The following is a 20,720-nucleotide window of genomic DNA, read 5'->3' on the forward strand; positions in this document are numbered from 1 at the left end:
GTGTATTCGGATAGCGCCGCGATGCCCCAGGGTGATGTGAGAGCTCTACAAACTATTAAACTAAACTATTCCATATATGTTCCGGGACAATATATAGATCTTCAAGGTACACAGATGTGGAGTTAAGAATAGTAAATCTTTGCTTATCTATATTCACTTCTCGATATTTTGGCTCCACAATGTTTTTTTCTTCGATGTTCTGTCATACAACCCTTTTGAGGCAAAGTTGATGCCAGATTTAAAGTGCTTGGTGGAAATTTAATTGCAAATGTACAATGTGTGATACGACGTTGTTTGCACCTGTACAGTTGGTAATGAGGAGTTGAGGCAGGATGCACATTGTATGTGAAGAAATAAGGGCCTCATTTAGAGTTGGGCAGACTGGATGCATCGTCCCAAATCTATCCTGTCCGCCGTATTAAAAGTTGATTTTAGCCCATGGTGCTTGTGGACCGAATATCCACCATGTTCTAATGGACTATCCTGTCTGCCAAAGTCTAAATAAAGCCCTAAGTTACAAATATATCATATGCGGAAGTTGTTGTCTGATATAGTGTTAGACTTGGTACCAGCTCTAGGTACTCCTTGACTAACTGGTTTCATTGTCATTTTTGCAAGAACTGGTCTCCACGTGCTGTACCATTTAAATATCTCCCGGACACTTTTCACCTCTTGGAATCCTCTCCATTTGCTCCAGACTTCTGGAAAACTCTATCCTCCCAAACCCCAACTTGGTTATGACCATATTCCCTCTCGCCCCGAAGTAATTGACCAGGACCTAACTATGCTGATGAGGCATGTCCCCGATACTGACACAGTCTTCTCCAGCATCACACTGGGGTCTGCAATGGAATCCTCAGACACATGCTTTGAAGGCACCCAAATCTTCATTAGCTCTCTAAGGCTTTTCCATCGGCGAAATGTGCATTAATCAAATGCCTCTAACATGGCATAACGCATCCCCTAGAGCCCGTGCTTGCCACTGTTGTAAAGAAGCATCTCAGGGAATTAACCTTTATCCCCCTGGCGAGCTTACATCACCTCCTGCGAGAGAGCCAACTAGTGTATTGATGCAAAGCTGGAGTGGGCTAACTATGCAAATAATCCAGGTGGAGCTTAACAGCCTCCTCAAGACTGTAGCACTGTACCCACCCTAGCTGTTCTACAATAGCCTGAAATGCCATGATCCTGGCTCTGCCTTTAAATACTTCCAGATTGAGGCTACCCTTGTTTAGTGGCTTGGCCATTCAAACTCACTGCAGAGAAGCTGGCCGTCCGTGTCCTAACTGGTTCCAGAAGCAAAAAGGCAATAGACTCCTAGGTCAGGATTACCGCTAGGAATGGGTAAAATTACAACTTTTTCCTTCGCGTAATACATGCAATTTTCCCCAAACATATGCAGAGTTACTCTTATTCTGCAAACCGCATTTGGCCAGTGTCTTCACTGAAACCTTAACACAAGGACATAGCTCACATAGCAAGCATTTGCAATGCAATAGGTCTCGCAATTATGCGAGTTTGAGCTATTGGCATTGTAAATGGCTATGCCTTTTATTTTGGATTTGGTTTATAAAAAATCAATAAAAGATATTGACATTTACAATGGCAGTAGCTTAAACTCGCATAAATGCGAGACTGATCTGAAAGGCACAGCCCTGCAGGGCCAATTCAGACAGCCTTCCTCCTCCAGTCGGTCACCCGAGTACCATTACAACGGCTACAAATAACAACTATTACTTATAGTAAAGAAGCGCTGTATGGAAAACACGTCATCATTATGCACAAATATAAGCATGACAGTATTGGCCTGGTTTAAAAAATCTGCTCCATTTCTTTCAATATTGCACAGTATATGTAACTTGACTGTATGGAGTGAACAAGAAACTGTGTAAAGGCCGTCTAAAGAGATCACAGTATCCGAGAAAGTTACAGCGAACTTCAGAGGAGGCGCCAGTCCTGCACCGCCTAAAATACTGCAATTTGGGCAACCTGCAATGACACAACGGAAACCGAAAGCAAGTGTGCGCTCAACTGCATTCGAAATGGAAGTGGGTTGTGACTTCTCATGAAGCCCAACACTCCATCCATTTAGCGTTAAATATAAACAGGTTTTCAACTACATCATCTAAAACTTTGTGCGATTAATGTGGCATGATAAGACATCTTTCCAAATGTTAACAACTCCTGTATGACGGATCAAAATCATTCAGTAAGAATAAACTGTTTGAAAAGCATTGCAACCCAGATGGACGAAAACTACCACACACAAATATGCGTGCCCAAAAAAAATGTGTCTTGTAGTTTTACTATTTCGAAACCTGTTTAACGGCCGGGGTGGACACCGTCCGGCTCACAAGTTTCTTCTGCTGTTTTGGTGTTATGGAAGCCTGCAGGTGCTGTCAGCTAGAAGGCTGGTGACCTAGGTATGCTAACACCACAACACATAAGTGCCCTGCAGCGGAAGCCCCTTGTAGGCTCTGCACGGTCGGGTGTGGTGATCGGAGTCTGCGGGTTTCCGTCTGAAGTTCCAAGCACTACCTGCGTGTCTTGAAGTAGGGCAGGATGCCACTATTATGCGCGCGAAAGGAGGGTGATCGGAGACTTTACCTCAGCTTGCCCCGTCTTCCAGCCCCCAGCAGCTTGGCCATCTGCCTCCAGCCACTGTCCCGCTGTGGTCCAGCAGCTCGGCCACCTTCCTGCGCAGGGGCTCGCTCACCTGGTTGATGTTCAGGGAGCGGAGCAGCGGCGCGTCGCACATCTCTACGGGAGGTGCAGGTACAGCGCCAGCCATCGCGCTTCCTGCTTCGGAGGAGGCGCCTCCCAGGGCAGGCCCACTGTGAGGCGGAGACGGGCTGTGTCGCTCCAGCGTCTGACATGTTGTGTTTACAGAGCCTAGGTGGCTCCAACGATTGGCGCAAGATGCCATGAGCGTGCACATGGGCTGTCCGGGCGCCCTCGCTCGCGAAAGTGAAAGCGTGGGGGAGCACGAGAAGAGACGCAGCGAATGCCGCTGTAGACGTTCACAGCTCATGTCTTCAAAAGCGTGCTTTCACAGCTCATGTCTTAAATGTCTTCACAAGCGTGTGCACCTATGCTGTCCAGCATCGCTTAGCAAGTCGGAAACAATAGATCTTGCTTACGCGAGCAACGCATGGCGCTGCATCTCAAGGCGAGACCTAAAAAGGTATGCAGGATGCTGCTGGGATGCTCATTTGAGCAGAAAATGCTCCTCCGTTCCAGTGACACATTTCTACTCTAGAGCAAATCTTGCAGGAGAAAATTACTTGACAGAAGTGAAACTACTAAAAAAAAAATACGAATCTCTATAACCCAGAATTATGCAAAATTACTCTTGCATTATAAAACATTTTGCCTGCCCCGATGACCGCATCATCTACTATCCATATCTGTGTAGGCACAAAAGTTGAGATAACAGAAAACGAAGAATAGTTAAGTTTGAGGACTGTTATCAGGTCTTGACAGAAATTAAATGAAAGTCCTTTGAAGGTTGAGTTGTGACCTATTTTAAGTATTCCACCCAAGGTGATGCTATTGAAGTGTTTGCACCAGCATAAGTTGCTTAAAAGTAGCTTTGACACACTTAATAACTAAACGAATGATTTGCCCAGCAGGTAATTTTGGCACTATTCAGTAGTATGGTCCAGAGAGCATACATTTGAATTGGACAATCTTCATTCCAAAAATGTGTTCTCTACTTTGCTGATCCGCTCTGCGGATGCCAGTTGATATAGTGTCAAAGTAAATTGCCTTTTGGAAATTACTTAAGGTAGACAGTAAACAGATTTTTTGTTGTTGACAATATTAGAATCTTTAATCAAATAATTCAATCTCCTGTCAGCTGAACAAACTACTAACTCTTTTCAGGCCCCCCCCCCGCTGCTTTTGGTGCTTCAGGCTACGTCACTGCTTCCAACTTCTGTTTTCAGGTGATGAACAAAGTATGCCTCATTACACCCACCACATACTCCTTTCCTGCTCATTTCTCTTCCACAGCACACCACTTGTCAGCACTGATGCATTTTTTTAGGTTGTGCTTAAAATATTATATCCTGCTTTTTCCCCACAGTGTGGTGTCTGCCCATCCCCCAACCTACTATGTTTACATTCTTCTGTCGGTGGTTAATTCCCCCCCCCCCCCCGCCCCCCTTGGCAGAAGGTGTCTCCCTGACCTCCTGCTTGCTTGCCTGCCTCGTCAGTCCCTCTTGTCACCACCAGGGCCCCTCCCTTTTACAATGGCTGTGCAGAAGTGGTGGCGCTGTGATTTTAGCGGGGCTCCCCATCAGTCGGATCGTTCATGACCCACTAGCCACATGCAGAAGTGACCATGATAGCAGTTCTAAGAGAGTACGTATCATACCAAATGGAAGTACCATAGCTGATGAGTCTGGAGATGCCATTTTTCAGACCACAGCCACCTCCCCACCAGATTCTGGTAAGGAGTCAAAGCACAAATGGAGCTAGGAATTGGAGTTGATGGCTGTGGGAAGGCATGGATACTTCTGGAAGCCTGCTTGCAGACCTTGATGGAAGGGATAGTTGATATTTGTATTTTGGATGGAAGAGCATTTGAGAGGAGTGGATGCTTTGACTTTAGCAGTAAAATATTCAATATGTCATCTGCTCATCTGTTTTAGTTAATGACCGATGATAGCTGGTACTTTACAACATTTTCTAACCTGCTCATCTCATCGTCTTTCTCACGAGACCTCAGAAAGTAATCCTGAGGAGAGGGCGAGAAGGCGGTGAGAAGGCAACCGAGCACAAATAAAACTAAGTAATTTGTAACTTCCAAAAACAAGGTTGAAAATGGGACGTTGGAGTAGAAGGCTTATCTAGAAAATATGAATCATTTCAGGATCATGAGTAGGCTTTGTGCTTACAAAGTGTGACTCCTTAAATGGGATGTGGTCTGTAAAGTTGCCTTTAAAACTAAAATGTTATCGGACTGTGTATTTTAATAAAATACTTCTAAATGTCTTATCCATAAGGCAGAATACGAGGGTGATTCACAAAAAAAAGTTTGTTACAAAAGTTTTTGGACGTGCTAAAATGTGTAATCCACAGAAGAGTACAATTAGATTGTGCAACCAAAAGAATTAACTGAAAGTGAAAATAAATTAATAAAACGAATTGTTAATTTATAACAATAAAAAAACTAACCTAGGAAATCTTGCACCATTTAAAAACTCGGTTTTCACTTCCCGCTTGACAAAGTGGCAAGTTATAATTTTCCCTTGAATTACAAAGGCAGGGAGAAGAGACCCTGTGTTGGGTGGAAACCTGTGAAAGCATCTTTGGTCAGGGCAAACTCCTGGGACCTGTGGCCATGTTGCTTTTGTTTGTGAATCGCACAGAATGTGAACATTCTATACCATTCCATACCATTCCTACTTGTGTAAGTCAAGACGGTGCACACGAATAAAGTCTGTTTAAATTACACATAGGAGTATGTTACAAAAGTAGTTAATTACACTCCGTTTCCTGAGAGTTTGTAAATCTGTGCATGTCCCCCCTATTTTGTGTGGAGCAGTTGGACGTTTTGTAGTATTGTCCATGTCTTTAACTCTTACGCTTCTGTTTTTGCAATCACTAATGCTGAACAGATTAACTTGGAAAGCAGCTGTAACCCTCTTCTGTTTTTTGTCACCAGGTTACGACTTTGCTGCCATCTTGGAATGGTTTGCTGAGAGGGTGGATCGCATCATACTGCTCTTCGATGCCCATAAGCTGGACATTTCAGATGAGTTTTCCGAGGTCATCAAAGCCCTCAAGAACCATGAGGACAAGATGCGAGTGGTCCTCAATAAAGCTGACCAGATCGAGACCCAACAGCTGATGAGAGTGTATGGTGCCCTAATGTGGTCCCTCGGGAAAATCGTCAACACCCCTGAAGTGATACGGGTTTATATTGGCTCCTTCTGGTCGCACCCTCTACTCATCCCGGATAACCGTAAACTGTTTGAGGCTGAAGAACAGGATCTATTTAGGGACATCCAGAGCCTACCACGCAATGCGGCTTTGAGGAAACTAAATGATCTGATCAAGAGGGCAAGACTTGCAAAGGTATTTTGTGCATTTATTGCATGTTCACGTTGTTTGTGTAGTGCATATGTTGTCATGTGGGAAGCAGCTGTGGGGCAGGTCTTTTTCCAGGTATGGGGATACGAGAGTGAAAGGGAAAGGGCTTTTGATATTCAGCCTGCTCAGTTGTTGCTGGTAAATATTCATACTTTTGGGTCCCAAATGGGTGCCTAAACAATGATGGTTGGTGAACTTTGACGATGCCATAACACAATGACCTGTCCTGATTGTGCTGAGCAAGTTAGCTAGACTTCCCCCAGGGCAGCAAGGTAATTAGCTCCCATCTGTGACCGTGCATGAAATCTCTCTTTCAAGAGATATTGTATACAGCAATGGGCTTGCAGCCTGCCTATTGCTTAACATGTGTTGGCTTCAGCGTCACTCTTATTTGCTGCCTTCTAATTGGCCATCGTGTGCCGGCTTGACAGCCTCTATTTTTGGATGGAGCATGGACCAAGTACTGATTGCTTCAGTTTGATTGCTGTCCTTTCACTGATCGGCTGCGATTGAGGTCAGCTCAGGAGATGGGCTCGGATTCTGCTGTAGAGGGCCTTTCTATAATCAAGTCTACTTGTGATAGGAGCCTGGGTGACCATTCGTCTGGTGTTCAATGGGATCCACTTGAAAATCTTCCATAGCATTCACAGGATGTGGAATCATGATTATGAGACTGCAGTGATCTGCTCATGGAGACATTGGTGTCCAGAATGATCCCGATGGTCTTGGCATGTCCACAGGTGTGGGGCAAAATTTGGAGGGCCACATAGAGGCATTCCAGGAGGGAGTTGTTGTTTCTGAATATTAGAAATTATGGCTGTGTTGAGCTAGAGACAATTGTTTTTCATCAAAGCAGCAATGTTTCTTGTGCAGTTGGCGGTGCTGGTTGATTCGGTATGTGAGAGGATGATCTGTGTGTCATCCGTGTAGGATACTACACTAATGCTGTGGGGTCTGTCTGTGAGAGGCATCATGTAGACGTTGGAGTGTTGGGCAGAGCAACGATCCTTGAGCTGCTCCGCAGCTGAGTTTCTTGGGTTCCGAGTTGTAGTCGAAGTCTAACTCATTGAGTTCTGTCCGTGAAGTAGTCATGGGTGCAATTCTTTGAGATAGGCTTTTTAGCCTAACGTCGTATTTCTATTTTCTTTTTCGTGCATGGGGATATTAACTGATTTGCTCTCAATCAAAGGAGTGTTGTGCTTAGACCTAACAAGCACTGGCAAAGCCAAAAAGTCTTTGAGAACTTTGGCTTTGCCGTTTGGCTACGCTGTACAGGAGGGAACAATGGCAATGATGTGTTGCCATGCTGTACAGCAGCGTGACTGCTGTGCTACATGGCTAAAAATAATAATAATAAAAAGACTGATGCATCCAGCGCAAGTGCTCCTAAAACAAGCATTGACAAAGCCAATAGATCGGGCTTAATTTTGCCCTACCGTTTGGCAACTCTTGTTATGTATTGTCATGGGTTTTGCAAAATTTTGTTTGAAAAGCAGCCGGGCGTTTGTCAGTCTAAAAAAAAACCAGACTAAAGTAAAAATAACACACTCCCTGGCACTGAAGGGGATTACTTTGTGTGTGTGTGTGTGTGTGTATATGTACTTCTTGTGAAAGGACAGCATGCCATAACTCCTAGTGAAGTCAGCTAGTGGCTGAAATAGGGTGACGCATTGCCCCTTCATGCATGCTCGAGTGGGTTGGAGAAAATTGTGAATGACACAACCACAGACAAACGGATGACGTGGCTGAAAGCCCTTATTAAGTAACTAAGTCAAGCACTTTGCTTTAGTAAAATCAAAAGGTCTTAGCTAACACAACCTAAAAAAAGGCACTTGTTGTGCGATTTACTGCCAGCCTCTTGCCTTTGAGAATGAGAGAAGGAAGACTTGTAAGAAGAAAAGAAAAAATGAAGGATAGAAAGACAGATGGAAGGAAGGACTGGAAGAAATGATAGAATATCAAGGAGGACTAGCTAAGTTGTGTAATGGGACTCAATGGGTACGTCTATAAGCAAACCATTTGGTTTGATCATGAAGCCCTCACCCACCAACCTAGTTGGTGGCATGCTTCATCAATCGGGCCCACCACAGTGACACCGAATGTGTCCCAGGTGTGCTTCGACTCCAGATTACTGAGGAGCTGGTATATTTGCTGAGTGTGCAGTGTTAGTGGGTGTGAAAGTGATTTAAAAGCTATACAGCGGGTCCCAGTTCCCGAGGGTGCATGGATAAACTTTAATTACTGGGCCCCTGTTAGCAACTAAAAAGGCAAGCGGACGCGTGGAGTAAGTTATGACCTCCTACGTCCTGTGTGGTCTACATGTTTCAGCCAGGCCTTTTATTTACAACTGGCTTTCCTCAGGACCAATGAGTATGTGTGAATAAATAAATATTTTAAGTGATTCGTGTTGTATTACAAAAGTGTCGCACTCGCTAAGGTGCGTTACGTGTTAGAGGGGGATTCCCTCTGCTTTACTGTACACAACATGAAGGACACAGACAGACGTACATGGTAGAGTCAATTAAAATTATAATATGGGACACAGCGTGTTGCCGGCTGCTAAGGTGTGTGAACGACCTAAAACCGGCAGAAAAAACGTGGCCATGCAGATTGCATGGCTAGTGTGGTTTTAGACCACACAGGACATAGGAGGTCATAACTTACTCCACGCGTCCGCTTGCCTTTTTAGTTGCTAACAGGGGCCCAGTAATTAAAGTTTATCCATACACCCTCGGGAACTGGGACCCGCTGTATAGCTTTTAAATCACTTTCACACCCACTAACACTGCACACTCAGCAAATATACCAGCTCCTCGGTAATCTGGAGTCGAAGCACACCCGGGACACATTCAGTGTCACTGTGGTGGGCCCGATTGATGAAGCATGCCACCAACTAGGTTGGTGGGTGAGGGCTTCATGATCAAACCAAATGGTTTGCTTATAGACGTACCCATTGAGTCCCATTACACAACTTAGCTAGTCCTCCTTGATATTCTACATATAACCTAGGGGATCGGGACCAGCCTATCTAGTCCTCTCTCTCTCTATTTTGATTTGATGATGGAAGAAATGATAGACAGCAAGAATGAAGCAAAGAAGGAATGCAAGCAAGATCTAAAGAATGAATGCAGGAAAGAGAAAAAGAAATAACTAAAACTAGAAAGTAAGAAGAAATAAGAAAGAGAAGACTAAAAAGCAAGAAAGAACGAAGGGTAGAAAGACAGAAGTAATGAAAGAAAGGATGGAAAGACAGAAAACAAGACCGCAGGAAAGAATGAAACAAAAACATAGGCACAGAAGGGAACTAGCTTGTGTGTGGATGTGGTACTTGTGAAAGAGGAAAATGTAGTCATTTATCCCATGGCTGAAGTTGACAGACTAGCTGCAGAATGCTGTTGTAGAAAAAGCAAAATGTGAATGACACACAAATGGACCAATGGATGAAGAAAGTTTAATGAAAGCCTCGTTTTAATAAATAAGTAAATTGTGCCTTTTTGATTTAAAAAAAAAAAAATACATATATAAAGAAAGGTCTTGGCTAACCCAACACCTTAAAAAAAAAAAAAAAAAAAATTCATTAGCCCTGGCTCAGTCATAGCGCTTTCTTAAATTAATTTTAGCCACGCTGCAAAGCATCCATGCCGCTATACAACGTGACTTCAAAGCATTTCCAAATTCAGTAGCTCTCAGAGATGAAACCTATTGGCTTTGCAAATGCTTGTTTTTCTCCTGTGATAACTTTGTATGAGGTTAAGTGGTGTATTTTAGTGCGGCTCACGTAGCTTGAGGAGGGAGGGAGCCATAGCTCATGAAGAGACTCTAACAAAATATTTCAATACTTTCATAATGTGCCAAGCCAGCCGAACCCTCAACATGGGAAGGGGGGGGTTCAAGGGGTTCACCCTCCCTATGATGATTTGTCATTTGCCCAAAGGGACAACCAATCATGATCAACAGTGAACGTGCCGGTATTCCATGCAAACTAGTACTCTAGTTAACTGCAGCGGAAAGTTGGCCTCCTTAATCTTCCAGGTAGACCTATATCTGCAGACAAGGTCTAGCTCAGTGGAAGGGGCCAGGTACATCACAATACAGTTCTAACTGGTGGCAGTAAAGATGCGTGTTTTTTCAAATGTGGCCGTATCATGCCGTGTTCCCTTAATTTGATAAGAATCGCTCATTATGCCAGTGCCGCTAGACTCTGCAAGAGATGCGTTTCATAGTGACCAGGATCCTGACAATATGACCAGTCTGAGCAGCAACGTTTTTCAGTGAATTTACTGTGTGTACTGATGTTCTACAGCTGCCTGTACTCCTGTGCATTGCATGGGTCTGTACCCTGACCCCAGCACCCCAAACCCAGTGTTCTCTGGGCAGGACCCGCAGCTATTTCTAGCATATCGTGGGTTACGTATAGATCTGGTTGTGTGTCACTCCCTTTTTTCAAATACTGCTTGCTACAGCCTGACCACGTTTAGGAGACTCTAGATACCAAGTCTAGTCTCAAGCTTCTCTTCTCTGATCCAATCACAGACAATTCAAAGACCATATAGTCTCTCACCTAAAGTCTTGCTGGGATTCAAACCTATGGTCTGCAGGTTTGCCCCCACTCTTGGTCGAAGTCTTCAACTGACCTGAGCTACTTTGTAAAGCTTAACTTTTCTCAAACATTTTTTTTTTGGGTAGGGAGATCTAATTTCCTGCTCCCCCTCCTTTATACGTTACCTTTTTCCTTTTTTTTTATTATTTAGAGTCGCTGAGCTCCAGCTCCCATACAATACACTCCCCTGTAACCTTCCTTCCTCATCGGTAAAAGAGACCTTGCATTGATATTTCCTATTGTGTTCCTGATCATTGCTGGTTGCAGACTTGAGTCTGTTTTAATGGAGATCAAATTTAAAGTTGGAGCCAGGACCCAAGACCTCTGGCTCCTGAAGTATTGGGTGTTTTTTTTTTAAATTCAAATAGGTTTTTATTGGGAGTTTCAGTATTAAATAAAATCCAAATAGTACAGACTTAAAAACATACATTATTACAGAAGTACAGTACAATAAAGCGAAAAGGGGTAAAAAGCAATATACAGTAGGTTACACAATAATACATACTTCCGTAGGCGGTGTATCCGGACAGTTTCATGTAAATTATAGCACCAAAGATATGTAGGTGGGACTCAGGATTTCAGGGTGAATCGAAGTATCATATTAGCTCCATACTGTTGGGTTGTGATGGCGTTAAGTGCATCCGAGTGGGGGTGGGGGGGGAGAGAGTATCTAAGGTGGTTTATGGGTGGTAAAATAACTGTCAAGGGTAGACCACATCTTTCTCATAGGGGGGCGCCATGGTGATTGTTGGAGAGCTATGTTATCCGCTCCCCTGAGGCTAATTATCCAGTTGAGCCAGCAAGCAAAGGTAGCCTTGTTAGAATCCTTCCGATTACTGAGGACAATTTTAACAGCTGCAGTGAGCATGAGATCAAGTAGCGCCCTGTCGTCGGCGTGGAGGGAGGGCTCTAGGGTGAAACCAAAAGCTAGGTAAGAAAGTTCTCCGGACGGGGAGATGGGGAAGGTTTTACTGATGAAGTCGAATACCTTGTCCCAGAATGGGGTAACACAGTCGCAATGTAGAATAATGTGTGTGAGGTCGCCCTCCGCCCGTTTACAATTCCAGCAGAAGGCGTCTTGGCTGATGTTATGGGCATAAAGACGCGCAGGAGTCCAGAAGGTTTTGTGTAGAATGAATGAATGAATGAATGAATGAATGAAATCCAATTTATTATGTGCTACTAAGCCCAGAGGGCATCTAGGCGCCTAAACCAAATGTGTGAATATCCCCAAAGTAAGCTTACTGGTAGGCTTTAGGGAAACACCACGTTTTTAATGCTTTTCGGAAAAGGGACATTGATGGTTGTGCCTTGATATCGGCGGGGAGGGCATTCCACATTTGAGGGGCCACGATAGAAAAGGCCCTACCGCCCCATCTGCATTTTTTCATGCACGGGATACATAAAAGATTCAAGGTGGAGGAGCACAGGCATCTACTAGGAGAATAGCAAGTTAGCAAGGCCCATCAGCGGGATTGATCCGAAGTGCTCCAAAAGTCAGACAAAGAATTTTAAAAAACAATTCTGTGCTGAATCGGGAGCCAATGAAGGTTCCTCCTAGCTAATGTGGCGGAAAAGGACATAGGAACATCCAACACAAACCTTGCAGCAGCATTCTGCACGCTCTGAAGGCGTTGAACGAGGCATTTATTGATTTCTGCATACAAGGCGTTGCAGTAATCCAGCCGGGAGGACACCAACGTGACTACCGTCTGCTTACGTGCCTGGGGAGAAAGATAGTGAGCGATTCTCATCAAAATCCTAATAACTCCCCAACAGGTAGCCACAGTTCTATTTACCTGCAAGTTCATAGTTAACGAGGTGTCAAAGATAACACCAAGGTTCCTGGCAGAGGTTGATGGAATAGGACAGGTTCCCAATAAAGGAGGCCACCACTCATTGGACCAGACATCCTGGTCCTTGCCAAAGATCAGCACCTCAGTTTTATCACCATTCAGTTTCAGGGAATTTTGAGTTATCCATTCTGCAACTACTTGCATGCAGTTCCTGAAACTGGATGCAGCGGTGCTGACCGAATGAGCCAAGGACACCATGATCTGTGTATCATCAGCGTATGATACAACCTCCATCCCCTGCGATTTTACTAACCTTGCAAGTGGGGCCACATAGATGTTAAACAGGGTCGGACTTAATGCCGACCCTTGAGGGACCCCACATTGCAACGGTTGGGCAGGGGAGAGGAACTCTCCAAGCTTAACCCTCTGCTCCCCGAGTTCTAGAAAGGAGGACAGCAGGCTCAACGCGGAGCCCTGCAGCCCCATCCCCATGTAGGAACCAATATTTGGTCTGGGATAAAGTCCGGCTAATTTTATGTCGCATGCAAGATTCCCAGGTATTGGCCCAGTCCGCTTCTGAAATCGGTCTAGATGACATTTCAGACCAAAACTGAGTGAGTGGTGCTGTGAGATTGGTATGTTGGGGGCGAATACGTTTGTAAAGATGTGACACTTGATGTCCAAGTCTGTTTAATCTACTGAGGTAAGATGGGAGGGAGGGTGGTATTAGGGAGAGTTTCGCCTTCGAGAGTGCGGCTTTTATGTTTATGAAGGTATAAAACTCTAGAGGCGCCAGGCCATAGGTAGTTTGCAAGATTCTGAACGGAAAGAGTATGACCCCTCGAATAATTGGTGCGGGAAGAAGATACCTTTCTTAACCCACTGAGAATTATGCAGGTGTTTGCCTTTGTGCAGTATATCTGAAAGAAACAGGTTAGTATTAGATTCCTTACCTTAGAATATCCCCAGGCGTCAGTCTGGATCCGGAAACTTTTGCGTAGCAGTACCCCTGCGCGTCGGTAGGCGTCGTCTGCAGGCGTCCCCTGCGGCTCCGCGTCGTCGGCGTCGTGCGCCGTGATGACGTCGCTGGAGTATATAGACGCCGCCTCCGCGCGCTGACGTCAGTTCTTCTTTTTTCCGCGCCAGTTAGCGCAGATCCGAAGAGCAGTACTCCGGTCTTTTGACCAAGTTTCTTGTTAACTACTTAATCTTCTACGGTGCCGGTAGGATGCCCGGTTTCAAGGGTTGCGACGAGTGCGACCGCCTGATGTCGGTCACCGACCACCATCGACTCTGCCTCCGGTGTCTGGGCGCGGACCACGACGTGGAGTCCTGCGTCGACTGTCGGGCCTTGACTGGTAAAGCTAGGCGGGAGCGGTCCCGCAAGCTTCTCGAGCTCCGTGTGTCGGCCCCGCGTCGAGAGCGGTCCCGGTCCGGTCGGAGGTCGAGGGAGCGGTCGAAGGAACGATCGCGGAGCGGCCATGAGCGCTCCGGGAGTCGCCACCATTCCTCCGGTTTGTCAGGTAAGCGTAAGAAGTCGGGGCGTCGTCATCGTACCCCCGACTCACCCCGACGCCCGCGTGATGCGGCCGGGGACTCGGGTGGCCCCACCCCCGCGGCCCCGCGTGGGTCGCCGACGCCGTCTGCCCCATACCCGTCGGTCCCTGGGGAAGGCGCGTCGCGTGAGGAGATCGAGGCCTTCCTCATAGCTATGAGGGCGAGGTCTCCTCCGGCGGGGCCTACGGCGCCTGCGGGCCCGTCGGTCCCGTCTGGGGGCCCGAGCGGTTCGGGTGCTCCTGCCTCGACGCCGCCGGTGGCTCCGGCCTCGGCGCCGCTGGGCCCCTCAGGTTCGTCGCCGGCTGGTCTACCGGCCTCTCCGGCGTCGGTTCCTTTGGGCCAACCCGTGGTACCGCCTCCGCGCGGTGCAGCGACTCCGCCGTCGGTTCCGGCCGGCGTCGGGTCCCCGGCGCCGACGCCACGCGGCGCCACCCCCGTTCCCCCTCTGACTCCTGACGCGGAGTCGGACCGGCGTCGTCCGACGCCGGATCCGGCGCCGATGGGGCCCATTGACCCCGAGGTCTATATCGTCGATCCAGAATACGGCGATGAGGACGAGTATGGAGAGGGTTGGGAGGGGTCTGAGGACCCTTTATCCCGTGCCTGCCAGTATGATGTGGACTGGGTAGGTGATCTGGGTGATGCCAGTGGTCTGGACGAGTCGCCCAACCCTGGGTTTGTCTCCCCGACCCCTGTGGCGTCTGAGGCAGGTGCTGCCTATTCGGTGGTCCTGATGAGGGCTGCCAAGGCCTTGAGCCTTGAGCTCCCCGTCGCGAAGGTCAAGCCGAACATTCTGACCGAAGTGTTTAAACCGCAGTCATGCCCCCAGGAGCCTCTGCTGCCGTTTAATGAGGCCCTGACGGATGTCCTTTTGGGCACCTGGTCCAGGCCCGCTTCCGGTGCACCGGTTGACCGGAACGTTGCCAGGCGTCACCGTCCGTGCTCGGACGACCCTGCCTTCCTATCCACCCATCCCTCCCCGGAGAGTCTGGTGATCCAGGCCTCCACTTCACAGTCCGCGTTCCCGTCGGCTCCGCCCGATCGGGAATCAAAGCGGTATGACCAATTTGGTAAAAAGGTCTTTTCCTCTTTGAGCGCTGGACTGCGGTCTTGTAATACCGCGTGCCTCTTGGGCCGCTACACCCACTCCCTGTGGGATACGGTCGAGGAGTGTTTGCCGCAATGCCCCCAGGAAGTGCGGGACAAGCTCACCCGGGCCTTGGTTGAAGGCCGGGATGCGGCGCGGTACTCGATCCGTTGTGGTCTGGACACGACCGACTCGCTGGGACGGGCTATGTCCACGACGGTGGCGATTCGTCGCCATGCTTGGCTGAGATCTGCCAACTTCTCGCCAGACGTCCAAAATACACTCATGGACATGCCATTTGATGGCAGTCGCCTGTTTGGTGACAAAGCGGACCACGCGCTGGAGCGCTTCAAGGACTCCAGGGTCACGGCCAAGTCCTTGGGTCTTTCGACCCAGCGCCAGCAGACGGGTTCGTTTCGCCCCTTTCGTGGCCAAGGGAGGGGCGGTCCCACACGTGCTGCCAGCCACGCGCCGCAGAACGCTCCCCAGCGCGGTGGCGGCCGTGGTTTCCGCCGTGGTGGCGGTAGAGGCCAGCGGCGAGGTCAGTCCACGCCTCCCCCCGCTGCTGCATCCAAGCCTTCCTAGTCCGAGCTTTCGGGCTCACGTGACGCCAGTGGGTGGCAGGGTTCGCCATCACCACTCCCGCTGGCGCGCGATAACATCGGACAGGTGGGTGCTGCAGCTCGTTCGAAGGGGCTACGCCCTCCCCTTCGAGTCCACTCCTCCAGCCATGCCACCGCAGAACCACCGTGTGTCGGGGGACCACTTGACACTTCTGCAGGAGGAAGTTACGGCCCTCTTGGCCAAGGGGGCCATCGAGCGCGTTCCTGGGCCAGAAGTAGGGTGTGGTTGCTACTCCCACTACTTTCTGGTGCCCAAGAAGGACAAAGGAGGCCTGCGTCCTATCTTGGACCTACGGAACGTCAACGGCTTCCTCCGGAAGGAGAAGTTCAAGATGTTGACTTTGGCTCAGGTCTTGGCTGCTCTAGACCCACAAGACTGGATGGTAGCGTTGGACTTGCAGGATGCGTATTTTCACATCCCCGTCCTGCCGGCCCACCGGCGTTACCTGCGGTTCACGGTAGGCCACGAACACTTTCAGTTTATCGTGCTCCCATTCGGCCTTACCAGCGCCCCACGGGTGTTCACGAAAGTGATGGCGGTGGTCGCAGCTCATCTGCGCCGGTTAGGGGTTTCAGTCTTCCCCTACCTCGACGACTGGTTGTTGAAGGCGGGCTCGCCCCAGACAGTCGTCCACCACCTTCAGATGACGGCAGACCTCCTGCACGAGCTGGGGTTTTCCATCAATGTGCCGAAATCACACCTGTGTCCCTCTCAAAAGCTCCTTTTCATCGGAGCGGTTCTCGACTCGGCGCAGTTTCGGGTTTATCCCCCGGAACGGCGGGTCTGGGATATTCAGGCTCTGATTCCCATCTTTCAGCCGTTATCCCGGGTTTCGGTCAGGTTGACGCTGCGGCTTCTGGGGCTGATGGCCTCCTGCATCCTACTGGTGCATCACGCCAGGTGGCGGATGCGGGCTCTGCAGTGGGACCTGAAGTTTCAGTGGGCCCAGCATCAGGGCAACCTATCCGACCATGTCCTGATCTCGGAGGGCACTGCGAGACAGTTGCAGTGGTGGCTTACGGACCGCGATTGGGTCAGAGGCAGATCCCTCTCCCTTCCCCAACCGGAGCACGTGGTTGTGACGGACGCGTCCCTCCAGGGCTGGGGTGGCCACTAGGGAGAGGCGGAGATCAGAGGCATCTGGTCTCCGGCGGAGTCCCGGCTCCATATCAACCTGTTGGAGCTGCGGGCGATTCGCCTGGCACTGAAGGCATTCCTCCCCTTTGTCAACGGGAGTGTAGTGCAGGTGTTCACGGACAACACCACCGCCATGTGGTACTGCAACAAACAGGGCGGTGTGGGGTCGTGGACCCTTTGCCAGGAGGCTCTGCGTCTCTGGCAATGGCTGGAACGTCAGGGCGTGACTCTGACGGTTCAACACCTGGCAGGTTCTCTGAACGCCAGGGCGGACGAACTCAGCCGTCGGTGCTCGGTGGATCACGAATGGCGTCTGAACTCGGACGTGGCGAGCGGCCTCTTTCAGCAATGGGGAGAGCCTTGGTTAGATCTATTCGCCACAGAAGAGAACGCGCAATGTCATCAGTTCTGCGCGTTGGAGTTTCCAAGACGGCACTCGCTCGGCGACGCCTTTCGGCGCGAGTGGAGTTGCGGTCTGTTGTACGCCTTTCCGCCTATACCACTTCTGCCCAGAGTGCTGAAGAAGATCAGGCGCGACCGGGCCCAAGTTATCCTTGTGGCTCCGGACTGGGCTCGAAGATACTGGTATCCCGAGCTACTCAGCATGACAGTCTGTCCCTCGGTCCGCCTGCCCCTTCAGGAGGACCTTCTGTCGCAGCAGCAGGGGACGGTCCTCCACCCGAACCTGTCCAGTCTCCACCTCCATGCTTGGAGATTGAGCGGCGGCAGTTGAGGCCATTTGACTTGCCTCCTGAAGTCTGTGATGTAATTCTGGCAGCCAGGCGTCCCTCCACAAAGTCGGTATACGCCTGCCGGTGGAACAGATTTGTGGCATGGTGCACAGCAAAGGCTGTGGATCCCCTTTCTGCCCCTCTGTCTGAGGTTCTCCTCTTCCTCCTTTCCCTTGCCCAGCAGGGCTCTGCTCTGGGCACTATCAAGGGCTATCTTTCTGCCCTTTCCGCCTTCTTGAGGCTACCTGATCAGCCATCTTTATTCAAGTCCCCTATTGTGTTACGATTCTTGAAGGGCATCACGCACATGTATCCCCCAACTCCGTTCGTGATGCCTCAGTGGGACTTGAACCTGGTTCTGACTTTCCTGATGTGCGCTCCCTTTGAGCCTCTTCATTCCTGTCCTCTCCGTCTTCTCACTTTAAAGACGGCCTTCCTGGTGGCTATCACCTCTGCCAGGAGAGTGAGTGAGCTCCAGGCTCTTTCTGTTAAACCTCCTTTCTTGTCTGTTCATCCTGATAAGGTGGTTCTTCGGACTAGACCTTCTTTCCTGCCCAAGGTAGTCTCTGCTTTTCACATTGGGCAGTCCATCACCTTGCCCTCCTTCTTCCCGCCTCCGCATCCTTCGAAGGATGAAGAGCGGCTCCATCGTCTGGACCCAAAACGTGCGCTTTCATTTTATATGGATCGCACACGCCAGTTCCGGGTGGATGACCAACTGTTTGTTGGCTACGTGGGTGAGAAGAAGGGAAGGGCGGTACAGAAGCGGACCAACTCTCGGTGGGTCGTCCTGTGCATCAAAGCATGCTACTCTTTGGCTCGGAAGGAGCCTCCTGTTGGGCTGAGGGCCCATTCCACTCGGGCCACGGCGGCTACTACTGCCCTGGGCCGGGGAGTCCCTTTGCAGGACATTTGCCAGGCGGCCACGTGGGCCTCGCTGCACACCTTTGCGAGGCACTACTGCCTGGACAGTCAAGTCCGGAGGGATGGCTTCTTTGGTCGTTCGGTCCTCCAGGACTTTCTGGTGTAGGTTGTATTGGTTCGCAGACCCACCACCGGGGTTGGTATTGCTGGGGTATCTATTCTAAGGTAAGGAATCTAATACTAACCTGTTTCTTTCAGATGAACAAGTTACTTACCTTCGGTAACGATATATCTGTAAGAAACAGTAGTTAGTATTAGATTCCTTACCGCCCCACCCATCCTCCCCGTTCTGCGAACTGATACCTAGGGTTAAGGACATCCCTTTCAGGGCCCTAGTTTCAAATGGCACCAGTGTTAGTTCTCACATGGCTCTGCGTGTTCTGGCGCGGAAAAGCTGTGTGCAAAGAACTGACGTCAGCGCGCGGATGCGGCGTCTATATACTCCAGCGACGTCATCACGGCGCACGACGCCGACGACGCGGAGCCGCAGGGGACGCCTGCAGACGACGCCTACCGACGCGCAGGGGTACTGCTACGCAAAAGTTTCCGGATCCAGACTGACGCCTGGGGATATTCTAAGGTAAGGAATCTAATACTAACTACTGTTTCTTACAGATATATCGTTACCGAAGGTAAGTAACTTGTTCGTATCGACTGTTCCATAAAGACTCCCAACCCGAGTGGGATATGCTATGATCTAGAAATTTATCGATTTTAAGAAGAGCCGTTTTCGTGTTGCGAAAGATCAATTTCGAGTGGGCTAGTTCATTTAAATTGAGTGAGAGGGACGCAGCCGGGGTGATTCTGTCTAGGATCGCTTGTTCGACCTCCAGCCAAACTGGGGTGTAGTTTACCGCGGGGGCTAGCCAGTGGGCACCTAGTCTCGCTAGGAAAGCGGTCTCATAGTGTCTAAAGTCCGGTAGGTTGACTCCTCCTAATGATTTGTCCAATCTCGTAATTTTTTTTTAATGCTGATCCTCGCTTTTTTCCCTTTCCACAGGAAGTTGGCTATAGATTGGTCCAATTTATGGAAGAAATCTTGGGTGAGTGTTAGAGGGAGCATTGAAATAAGGTAGTTTACCAGGGGGGGAGATCATCATTTTGATGGTTTCTATTCTACCCCACCATGTGATGAAGCGAGGGGACCATCCATCTAGTTGTTTTTTTATTTTATTTAGGGTGGTCTTCTCATTTTGTAGAAGGGTTTCCATAAGGGAGTCCCCAAACTCTATCCCCATGTACTTTATCCCCAGGTACTTTATAAACCCTGATTGCCAGCAGAGCCCAGAGTTCCCCAACATGTCCTTAGTGGCTAGGATGTTTAGCGGTTTGACCTCCGATTTCTCTCGATTAAGTTTATACCCTGAATGGGTGGAGTATGATTCAAAGGTTGACATCAAAACGGTGATGGAAGGCTCCGGTGATTCAGTCACTATCTGGATATCATCCGCGTATGCGGCTAGTTTAACACTCGTATCCCCAAAGCTTACTCCCTTGATGTTGTTGTTCTTTTTAATGTTGGCGATGAGAGGCTCCATTGCCAGGAGGAAGAGTGATGGGGAGAGGGGACAGCCCTGTCTGGTCCTCTGTTCCAGGCCAAATGGATCTGACAATGAGCCATTTATGGCAATGCGAGCGGATGGGGAGAGATACAAAGCCATGACCATATCTATGAAGGTGTTACCTAAGTTGAAGGTGGACATACAATGTTTAAGGAAGAGCCAAGAGACTCTGTCGAACGCCTTCTCTGCGTCTAAGGTAATCGCCACGGAGGGGGCATCAAACGCCTTGGCCTTTTCTATAACATGGCAGACAAGTCTCGTATTGTCATTAGACATGCGATGTTTTAGGAACCCAACCTGTGATGTACTGATTAATTTAGGCAAGATCGAGTCTAGTCTGGACGCGAGGATTTTGGCGTAGATCTTGCAGTCCAGGTTTATCAAAGATATCGGTCTATAATTTTTTGTTAGTAGCGGATCCTTCCCCTCTTTGGGTATGATAATAATGGTGGCTTCACTCATTGATTTCGTTACTCCTTTTTTTGAGGGAAAGGACTGGAACAATTTTAGAAGGGTTGGGCTTAATGCGGGCCCAAGTTCCTTATAGAAACCGGCAGAGAAGCCGTCGGGGCCTGGTGCTTTATTGCGTTTGAGGGTTTTAAT

At 49.0% G+C, this 20,720-nt stretch overlaps 1 protein-coding gene across 1 annotated transcript in view; it reads left to right on the forward strand.

Annotated features, from left to right (window-relative positions):
• EHD3 (EH domain containing 3) overlaps positions 1–20,720 on the forward strand; it is a 240,799-nt gene that overhangs the window by 202,832 nt on the left and 17,247 nt on the right. The window contains exon 4 of the mRNA XM_078649864.1: positions 5,672–6,084. Within this exon, the coding sequence (XP_078505990.1) occupies positions 5,672–6,084 (413 nt within the window). The remainder of the gene's footprint in view (positions 1–5,671; positions 6,085–20,720) is intronic.

This window comes from Lissotriton helveticus, chromosome 6, assembly GCF_964261635.1.
Source record: "Lissotriton helveticus chromosome 6, aLisHel1.1, whole genome shotgun sequence".
Classification (NCBI taxonomy): domain Eukaryota; kingdom Metazoa; phylum Chordata; class Amphibia; order Caudata; family Salamandridae; genus Lissotriton; species Lissotriton helveticus.